The sequence below is a fragment of the Prenolepis imparis genome, unplaced genomic scaffold (assembly GCF_030444845.1).
Source record: "Prenolepis imparis isolate NDT839.2.m4 unplaced genomic scaffold, iyPreImpa1.0 SCAF_12, whole genome shotgun sequence".
Taxonomy (NCBI): domain Eukaryota; kingdom Metazoa; phylum Arthropoda; class Insecta; order Hymenoptera; family Formicidae; genus Prenolepis; species Prenolepis imparis.
In genome coordinates, this window is record NW_028141170.1 from 1,671,897 (window position 1) to 1,682,838 (window position 10,942).

General features: G+C 33.8%; 2 protein-coding genes across 2 annotated transcripts; one reads left to right on the top strand and one right to left on the bottom strand.

Annotated features, from left to right (window-relative positions):
- Window positions 1-213: 213 nt before the first annotated feature.
- Window positions 214-2,266, bottom strand: LOC145943939 (uncharacterized). The gene is given in 5 exon segments (XM_083051858.1): window positions 214-396; window positions 399-693; window positions 1,138-1,293; window positions 1,295-1,494; window positions 2,102-2,266. Coding segments are annotated over 5 exon segments (999 nt in total).
- A 3,077-nt stretch (window positions 2,267-5,343) lies between these two features.
- Window positions 5,344-10,704, top strand: LOC145943710 (uncharacterized). The gene is made up of 7 exons (XM_083051479.1): window positions 5,344-5,425; window positions 6,041-7,087; window positions 7,211-7,618; window positions 7,762-8,016; window positions 8,306-8,365; window positions 8,593-8,685; window positions 10,498-10,704. Exons 2-7 carry the CDS (start codon window positions 6,776-6,778, stop codon window positions 10,549-10,551), a joined length of 1,182 nt encoding a protein of 393 aa, XP_082907605.1. The 5' UTR covers window positions 5,344-5,425; window positions 6,041-6,775; the 3' UTR covers window positions 10,552-10,704.
- The last annotated feature ends 238 nt before the right edge of the window (window positions 10,705-10,942 follow it).

A 10,942-nucleotide genomic window follows, 5' to 3' on the forward strand; every position in this document is an offset into this window, starting at 1 on the left:
CTCTGTCGATTTTCGACAATGTTCTCGATTGATTGTTGCTCCGAAGCTCAACTATTTCTACTTCCTTCCTTCATTGAATTCAACCATCCTATCGAACTTACGATCGTAAGCCGCATTTGTTCTCAATATAGCGTTCACAATCGTTCGCGTCGAGTGACTTTGATCGGATTTAGAACTCTGAGTTGCATCTTCGATCGTCTGGATCTCGATGACCTAACGATAAACTTCACCGATAGCGAAATAATGATATTTTCGTTGTTCTTCAACAGACATTGATTCATCACTCATCCTCGTCTCTTTATCGTAGGTCTTTATTCTAATTGAGCTCTTCCTTTTCCAATCAACGTCCCCTTTCATACAAATCTCTTCCAAATTTCCGTTCACCCGTATGTGATTATCACGATCAGATTGATCTCTTCTCTTTCGCGGAAATGGGCCGCGTAATCGAACTGATCATCAACTAATACAATTACTCTGAGATTGTAATTGGGATTCTTGTCGACGGATTTATATACGCTGTTTGTGTAATACATCAGTTGAAGGATTGTCATCGAACACGTTGCAAACTTTCTGAAAGTCAGCCTAGTTTCTAAATCCCTCCATGCGTCGCCATGGATTTCCAGGAAGTAATCGTCGATTCGTAAGCTTGTTTACTGGAAATTTGCGATAATGAGATCGCGTGGAATTTTCCGTCATCGAGCTTTACAACATTTTCAACGTACCGTTGACGCTTCCTTCTACTACATATTTCCGACGAATATTTCTCGATAATTCCTCACACGGGATAATTAAGCCTTTGAGAAACTCAAACCTTTGTTCATTAAAAGATATGCTTGTGAAAATTTTCAATCGAGTTGTCTCAATAGGATGAGATAGAAATTTAGAAAATTTTACGAAGCGTTTTTAGACAATCTAACATTAAAATATATTATAATAATTTTATTATGTGTTTAAAAACATTAAAAATTAAATATGAATTATACTAATTTTTAAATTTTTTCAATTTTTACACAAATACACTTCTCATATAAATAATTGAAAATACACTACATATATATATGACGAATTTTGTCGCACAAATAAAAGACTTAATCTTTTATAGAATAAATAAATTGATAAGAGCATTGCTAAACATACTTATTTTTGTAAAGTATCTTGACAAAGTGCAAGACATCCTTTTTCAGAGGCAATAGCGGAAAATCATCGGAAAAGAAGACGTCTAATCTATTGTTCAATTTGAGATCTCGAAAAGTGTTGATGCGATTTTTATATAGGATCTTGCGATTGAAACTACACGATATCGTTCAATTGAATCAGTCGTTTCCTGAAAAAGCCATTGTTTATTGAAGCATCCTCGCTGTTACTGTACATATAATCCTTGCTCGTTATCACAGCGGGATAAGAGCCGCAAATCAATAATGGCAGCTTTTGTGTCGGAGGCGTTGCAACTATCAGGAGCGTCATCTTTTTCAGGATCGTATCGAGTTCATCTCGCTGTCGACGAAATCTTGGTGGATCAAATGTCCAAATATTATCGTCAGTTATCCAAAAATGGAAAAAAGTTTTTGTATTGTGTCGATACATAATCGGTTGTTGCTGAAGATCAATTTCTCGGAGAGATCAAAGAGAAGCCATGCTTCTTTAGAAAACATGTCATTTCTCAGAATGTTTAAAGCTTTATTTCTTTATTATTATATTATTAGGAAAAATTAGGATTATGATGACAATTACGATTATATTATAACGACATTAAATATTACAACAGCCAATGTTGTAAGGACACTCAGATGTCTATATGTGATAAATATATTAATATAAAAAAAAATATTATTATAATATATAAAAAAAATTCTTTAAGATACACTTATATCGATCTTGCTCTATATAGGATATCTCAAAGATTTCCGAATAATCGGGGCTAGGATAAAAGGGACGGGAATTGCTAATCTTCCGCAATGGGATAAAAAAGGGCACCCATGATGCAGGCGGATATCATCCCCAAATACACGACATTCAATACCGCTATCGCGTCACGAGCCTATTATTCCTTCGATTATCGCGGGGCGGTTTTCGTCCGGTCATCGGGAATTATCCCCAAAACGTTCATGTCACGAATCCTACGAGCAATACGAGAATTTCGAGAATATGTGCTGAACAGTCTGTGTTCGCGCGTCAATTCGAGAGCCCTGTCACGTAGAAAATGCCTGTCAAGGGGACAGTCAGCGTGTCTCTTGTAGGTCCATCTCAGCAAATCGTCCTTGATCATTTCACTGCATTGCAGTTGTGTGACTTTCAGGGCACTTGGAATCTTTCACCGAAAATTGCCAAATTCGAGAGATTTTCCAGCGAATCGCAGTTGAAATGAGAAGATGGGTGGACTGGGTCTTTAGAGAATAAAAGTTTTAGACGGATGAAACGGACGTACTGACAGATAAATTGTGCTGCTTTGTTTCGTTTTGTCTGGTTTCTCAAGTAAAGCTTGTGAATTTTATATATAAGTATATCAGTATGAATTAGCCTTGATAAAGATTTTTATATCATTAGATAAATATTTTTCTAAATAAGAATAAAATGTATGTTATGACTTAAAATTTAATAAAACCTATACACACAACGCTGTTAATGATAATTATTATAATTATTTTTAATTATGTAATATTTTCTGTTTATAGAATTATATTATATAAAAATTATTAACATTTATTAGAATAAATAAACTAGAGAATGTATTAGAAAGCCTTTTTCTTATTGATGTAATATGCAAAAAAATGTTTGTAGAAATATGATTCTCTTCAGCTTTCTTATAAAGATATTATTTAGTTAATTTTTGGATTTAATGAAGAGCATCCAAGTGAACGCGCGATAAAATGCAAGTTTTAACACCAAATATATATAATGTTTTTCAAGCATCTAAAACTTGCGAAAACTCCCTAAGAGTTGCAAATAATGGCAGAAAAGCGAAAGAGGCGGAGAACGGATTCTAAGAAACAAGGCACTTGAACAAGTTTCCAGCCGAAAGTCTACTAGCCGGGGACTACTTCGTTATCTGCATTCGGCGGATTTAATCGCTCGCGCCGACCAGAGTAATTAATTAACTGTCGAGACGAAATTATTTCCATGGCGCGCAAATTTTTATTTCTTTTTCAAGTGTTTAAATAATGTGAAACATGAAAGATCTCCCTATTTCATTTCCGTTGGCTCATTTGATTTTGCCTTAGATTATATACGTATTCGATCGTTATTAAATACACAAAAGAAAAACTGCATGATACATTTTTTTATTGTCATAATAAAATATTCATTATAAATTTATTCTTATTTCTGCCTTTGACAAAAATATAATTTATTTCTGAACGATTTATTTCTGAAATGAATTTTACGAGAAGATTAAAGGATTCTTTGACTTTGTTTTCTTCATTTATATTAAGTTTTAATCCTCAAGAGAAAATATGTAGAATGTAGATATTGCAACTGGGGCATGAATACTTTTCTCGCGCTTCATTTCGAGATTATTGACGTTTATGCATTTATATTCGAGACTTAATACTCTCAATATATGCACCTTTTTCATATACCCCTTTTTCATACACTAGCCCGAAATTGTTTTACTGATTAAACGCAATTTTTTTTAGATACCTAAATTTTTTGTTGGTTGCGCAAAATTATAAATCCTTTCCTATGATTAAAATACATCTAGCTACGAAACGCGGACTGAGGAATTTTATTTTAAAAACTAAAAAAATCTGTTAAGTATTCCGTCGCATCGTCGTCACGTTTTTCGTTGCTTCCATCTAATTATATGAGAAATGAGAACAACGACGCCACGAGAACGCTAGCATTTCATCGCACTGTCCTTAAAAGCATTCTTTTTCGTTCTGCGTTTCGATAGCTGACATACATTTTTTTCTTTTGAACTAATTTTTCTTGTAATAACCAGAATATCAATGAGGTAAAAGAGAGTGCTGACGCAACTGCCGTTTATAAATGAACTCATTGTTTAATATTTTTGTAATATCACGTTCTGTTAATTATTACTTCCGGATTATTACCATACATGGTACACATATTGCAATAAATATTTCACTAGACGTCTCCCGAAATTTGCTTTTGTTAACAAAAAGAATCATCTCTGTTAATTCCTGTATTATATTACTGTAATCAATTATTGGTCTCTTCGTTATTAAAAAAAATATCAATTACGAGTAAATAAAAGAATTATAAAAATATTACTGTCATATTTAGATCTAAAAATTAATATTTATCTCTTCTAGAATCGCTCTTCTAGAATCGCAGAGAGAAAAAAATGGAAATTATGGCATTTATTTATACCGCTTGCGTTATTTTTGAGGCCGGCATGTAGCCTCATCGCCTTTTCGCCGAGAAAATATGAGAATTCCGTTCCGTTCCTGCCGTTGTTTCGAGCACTAGAGACGAATATCGTTCTACGTTAAATTACATTTCTCGAGGACAAGATAGTCTCGCACCCTAGATTTTCATCTAATATCGCACTATTTGTTCGCGCGCTTGTCCACACATTCGGTATTTCCGTACTGCGTTTTCCCACATCGGAAATATTTTATCATTTTATTGTTATTTTATTTCATGTTACAATTTCGATATTAAATTTTCAATTTGTATTATACGCACGTACAACGCACGTTTAATTTAGCAAAATTATTTATCATACAAAAATATACAATCGAGAAAGATAAGTTTTTTAAAATAACAAATTTTATGCATATATATGTATATAATAATTTTTTTACATATTTCATATTTCAAAAATATTTATTATTTTATCGCGATATTATGATTTAAATATTATTACCATTATTATTTCGTATTATATAGAATAATATATATAATCAAAATTCATGTACCTATAGAAAAATATATTACAGATACATAAAATTAAAAAATAATATAAATTATGTTAACTTAGATAAAAAATGTAAAATAAAAAAAAATAAATATCCTTTGCTTCAAGTTGTATAAAAATCAGAGGAAAATGGGGATCGATCGGAAATATTTTGTGCAATAAAATCAACCAGGACAATGTGACCGTGAATGCAAACAAACCATTCTCTGTGCGATACAATTATAACTATCTGAGGGGTGTATCCCTGTTCGACCGGTTGTTTCCCACCTGTTATTCTTCTCCTGCTGCTCAATTATTCATCCGAGACTGACGTGGAATAATATTTAACGGCGGTATCTTCGCGCGTGCCACACGTCGCACCCGTACATACATATACGAACGTTTATACGTGGGCACATGGCTATGTTTACATGGGGCGGGTTCTAATCTCAAGCTTCATCAAACGCGACAAAGGTGCATAACATATCGAATCCTCGTTATAGTTCTCGTGACGTCGTCCAGGAGAGACGAGGTGCGCTTCGAAAGTTCGATCTGCCCGTCTAATATGTGAGTACATTTTGAGTTTCGATAAAACATTCACAATCTAGTGCCTGGTCGCGATTCATTGCGCGACGTGATCACGTTCTGCTATAAATCGTAAAATCGTAAAAAAAATAAATCTTAACAAAGGTCTGATATTTTTTACTGAAATACAGTAACCTGCGTTTTCAAAATGCCTTTTTCAAATTCAGTGCGGTATATTTACTATCTTTGAGACTATGTAACTCTCTTTATTTCTCTCTATCTCGAGTTTTATACTTCTGGGATTTATAACATTTTCGCCGATGGAAAGTTGACGTCAGTAGCTGGCGGAAAAAGTTTGAGTTTTACGATAGCTCCGAAATGGCCCTAGGGCTACGTTGAAATTCGCCTAATTCTCGAAATATCGAAAAGAGAAGTGTTCGGTTGGATTTTCAAACGTAATATTTGGTTTGATCGTGTTCGAGCCAATGCTTTTTATGTGAGGAGAAAAAAATGAATCTCTCTCCGTTTCTGCTAGACTTCGCACGATTCTATATTCTTCATATGCTACATCACGTGCTTTGTATTTCCTTTTGTGCTTCTCTTCCAGTTTTATTTATCATATAGCTTTATGTTGTCCTTCGGCATTACGTTTTCTAGGACAATGCAATTGATCGATGAACGTGATGATTTCCGGGACACTAAGCAAAAACGGGCAGACTTTTCTGGACTTCGCTGATCCAATATTTACTCGTGAAATTGAACGTGGACCTGATTGGAAGCTACATTATCGACTTTTCTGCAATTGCAGCCGTTGCTTTCGCACCGCGCTCAATAATTAGCTCTTTCACAAATTATTAACTCTAGTATAAATTGGTATGTGCGAAGAAAAAAAATGACAGCACATAAAAATTAGCGCGATGAAGAAGGATCCAGCATCTTTTTATTAAGTCACAAGAAATCTCGGATTTTAATTTGTTCATGTTTTCAAAGTATACCATTAACATATAAAATTCCGTTTCGATCGAATTTTTCAAAAATCAATATTTTTGACATTTTTTCCAATGTATTTATGTGTTCGCGTATTACTGCTATAAATTTACTTTCAGTGACTGACTACTTTCAGTGATAAAACTATCGTATCATCATGACAATATAACGCTAATAATGCTTCTAATGATTAAACAATTTGAAGTGATTCATTCGAAGCAATTGATTGACAGGATGCGTTGTCTCTTTCGCATTTACAATCTTCGAATGTAAACGATTAAATAGCGTGCTAATTGATAATTATCGCAGACAGGTGCAAATTCCACGTCCCTCATTAGCGGAAATTGCAACTCATGCTTGCCTAATTAATTCAACAAAAGATCAATCGATCCATTTCATTTGGATATGGAGTTCCAAGCTCGTCCTTTCGATGTGGACACCGTATTCATAAAAGCAAAAAAGAAACAGAAAAAGAAGTTACGCGGTCCGGACTCGCCTCTCTACATGTCTATCTGGCCGATGGTCTACATCGTGCGAGCGTTCGGTCTCGCTCCTTACGATTTCTCGCAGGATCGTCTGGTGCCGTCGAATGCCTACCTGATCTTTTCGGCGGTCGTCGCCATACTCTACACCTATATATTTTACGTAGTCGCCCAAAGATCTTTAAATCTCAAGAGAGAAGAAGGCCCGATTCTCGGAGGAACGGAGAACACGAAGGTAAATAAAAAAAAAATGTTTGCGAAAGGAAAAAGAAATTTTCTTGAACAGATCGAATGAAGTAGTTAGACTCTAAATTTCTAAGTTATACCAAGAAAGCAATGATCGAAAGTGATTATCCAGGTGATCATCAACTACAGCGTGGCGATGTACGAATTGGGCTTGGCGGCATTCACGAGACGCAGCTTCACCAAAACGTGGAACGCGCTGCAAGATTACGACGAAGATGTCAGACAGCTCGGTTATCCCCGCAAAGAGACGTGGACCGGGATCATCGCGTGGATTATCACTATTGTTAGCGCGATCATCTGGACCATCGTTAACCGCATCGGGATGAATGCCTTTGCCGAGGCATGGATTTACAACATGCAATATTTGCTCCTCTACATCGGGACCTCGATAGCTGTCTATAAATTTGTGGCGATGGCTTTCTTTCTAGGCCAACGATTTCATCATCTCAACATGATGGCGTTGAAAAATCTGCCGTCTACGTCGGCAAATAAAATTAGTATTGCCGCCATTAGTCAGACGGTGCGGACCATATTTTTTAAATGTTTTTGTCTAATCCTTTCTCTCTCTTCGTTCTTATTTTTTTCTTAAACAATGTGAATTTTTATATCAGAGATTGAAATTAATAACAACGACTTATAATGTTCTCTATTTGTTTGCAAAAGACGATCCTAAATCTGCACAATGATCTGATGATCGCCGCAGAAAACTTGGAATCGATATACTGTTGGTCGCTTCTCTTCTGGCTCGGCAATCTTTGCCTGCACACCGTCAGCAACATATATTTTATAACAGTGTGGATAATCATGAAACCGGGACAAGCACAGGCGATGCTCGTGTGGTGTTTGAGCGCCTGGTTGTTAGCGTATCTCTTCCAGCTACTATTACTTCACATTGCCTGCCACTACGCTTCCTCTCAAGTAAAACCATCTCGCTGATGCAAAAATAAAAGATTCTTTTATATTTAAATCGCGCCCTTCGTGATAAAGCAGATAGCAATGCTAATTTATAAATCAGTTTACATGAATTTTGGTTGTATAAACCTTTGCTAGAGATATATGCGTAGATTAATACATCTTTACAGATGTAATATATATAAATGATAAAGTGTCAATATTTGATATAAATATAAAAAATATAAATTTTATTACAATGTTATAAAATATTATTTATACTATAAATAATTTTGAGAAACGTGATCTGTTTCAGGCTAATTGTTTAAGTCCGATTCTTATCGAGTGGCAAGTGAAACTGATGAAAAGAAATAAGGTAAATAGATAAAACTTTATTTTATCGCTTCGAATACTCATTTTTCTGACTTTTTTAAAATAAAATTACGTTTATCATTTGCAAGTGTAACTTTTCTCCTATCGAAATTATATTAACTTTCTTAAAGTTTGTTTTTGCTCTTTCTCTTAATGCAGTTTCTATTATATTTATACAACAACGATTTTAATACGAGTGCAATCTGTTTAAAAACTTTTCTCTAAATGCAGGAAAGCTTGGAATCGTCATTGCAATTTCTAAATCGAAGGCTCAACTTTTCTGCCGGCGGATGCTTTTACGTGAACTTGCCATTATTACGTTCTGTAAGTATTGTTAAAAATGAGGGCAGTATTGTGAAAAATATGGAATTTCTTAATTAAGTATGTCATTGAAGTTATGTATCAATTCTTGTAATTAAGTTTTGTTTCCCGTTAATTAAACACACCGCTCGCAGAAATTTCGCAGTTATTGCGAAATTTCTCTCTTGTATCTTGCGGATTATGTAGGTATTTTAATTAGAGGGATTACGTAATGAGAATATTCTGTTTCTGCTTCGGATAATTAGGAGTACCTAATAATTAATCCCGTGATTTGTTACTCAAATTTCGATTCAGTTAAAAATTACGTGCCGGATGAATAGCGCGCATAAGCCATAGGTGCGTAAAAAAAAAAGATTAAAATGATTAATAACGGTAAACATCTCATGAAATTAAGACAATCTCGCGAAGATATTACAAGTTGACATAAATGATCGCATCAAAACTACAAAGCCGCTGAATTATGCAGATGATTGCATGGAGAACACGTTTCTCATCGCGATGCTATCGCAACACAATGGTACGATTTAAAAGAAAGAACATGCAATCATGTATTCCCGACACGTGGAAAGGTCAATCGAGGTTATTAAAGTAAAAACGATTCTAAACGACATGTTTATTTTAAATGTGAAATATTAACGCTTAAACATAAATAGCCGAGCATAGCAATGAAGAGAAAATATATAAAATAAAAAATAAATGTGTCACAAAAGATTTATATCAAAATGTAAATTGAAAATAAATCGTATTTACAATATCATGCATACGTAAACAATAACACAGCTATTTTATTTAAAATATCTCGCCGCGCAAGCAATTTTATTAAAATATGCCGTATAATTTTTGGAAAAAAAGAAAGATACGTTTGAAATATTTTTCATTAAATGCGACAAATACTGAATATTTATATTACTCTAACAATCAAACGATCGATTCTCGTTGCGAAATAATAAAGGGAGACTCGTGTCGCGCTAATGATCGCTCACGATTAAGGCGATTGTTTTTCTGTCAAACTAACACCGATCGCGTTCAACTCCAGGCGCGATGTGATGAAGGTAAAGGTTAATTGGCTCTGGTCCCATATCCCAGCGGGATTCGAAGCGTCGTAAATGCTAGCGTAAACGCGCTCGTAAATCGCATCGTAATCGGAACGCGCCTTCGATTTTGCGTCTTGATTCTGTGAATCGCTCGAAATTCATGTATATACATTCGAAGTGGTACGATTCTATAGTTCGGAATTGGTACTTGGGCAAATTGTTCTCACTCACGTAGTTGTACTCGTGTACAGTTGTACAAGTACATAACTTTGATGATATCTCCTTGTCGGACTCTCTAAATTCTCCTACAATAGCTTCATACAATACGCTTAACACGAAGCTCCGATTGTCGCGAAATTATCTTGGATTTAATGTACATATTCTGTATTTGCAATGTCATTGAAAAATGTATTTACGAAAATTTTGTATATTCCACTGCAATGTGTGCCTAATGTGAACTCAACAATTATATTTTTATTATTTCATATTTTGGATTTTTTCTGCTTTTTTTATTTTTACCATAAATAAAAAACCTTGAAAAAATATGCAACACAATTATATATGTACTTCTATATTAATTAATATTAATTAATATTAATTAATTTTAATAAATAATATATATTATAATAAAATATTATAATTTATATATAATAAATTTTATAATATTATTCTGTTGTTTATTCAGAGAATTATATATTATATATAAATATGTTGAATATTTTTCTCCTCTCCTTTATTGAAATATTAAAAAGTTATGTGATTTTATCGATATTATTTTCAGATTGCCGCCACGTTGACTACATATCTGGTTATACTACTGCAAATGCAACCATGAATTAACACAAAAAAGAGGAAAATCGTACAATCGCAATATTTAGCGACTATAAATTTCAGAGATATATGTATTCTCTGTATTAAGTCGATGCATGCGAAATGCTAGCTTCGCATTAATAATTTTTAATTAAATTGAATCAAACAATTGAAAGAAACTTAGCTACTCTTTATGATGACAATAGTATTAATAATAATTTAATGTCATAATGGAAGATATTTTAGAAAATAATTAAAATATTACACGATTAAAGTATTATATATAATATTTTTGCCATGCAAAAGAAATCTCTTTCTCTCCCCCCTCTCTTTCTTTCTTTCTCTTTTTACGGTACAATACAATGTTCTATCATTTATGTGCAGTTATTAACAACCTCTCACTTTTTGTCTTGTTA

What these genes read in the sequence shown, in the direction of transcription:
- LOC145943710 (XM_083051479.1), top strand. Translation starts at nt 6,776, where the DNA reads ATGGAGTTCCAAGCTCGTCCTTTCGATGTGGACACCGTATTCATAAAA. An exon ending in AACTGATGAAAAGAAATAAG is followed by an intron (nt 8,366 to 8,592) that starts GTAAATAGATAA and finishes CTCTAAATGCAG; the next exon opens with GAAAGCTTGGAATCGTCATT. An exon ending in ACTTGCCATTATTACGTTCT is followed by an intron (nt 8,686 to 10,497) that starts GTAAGTATTGTT and finishes TATTATTTTCAG; the next exon opens with ATTGCCGCCACGTTGACTAC.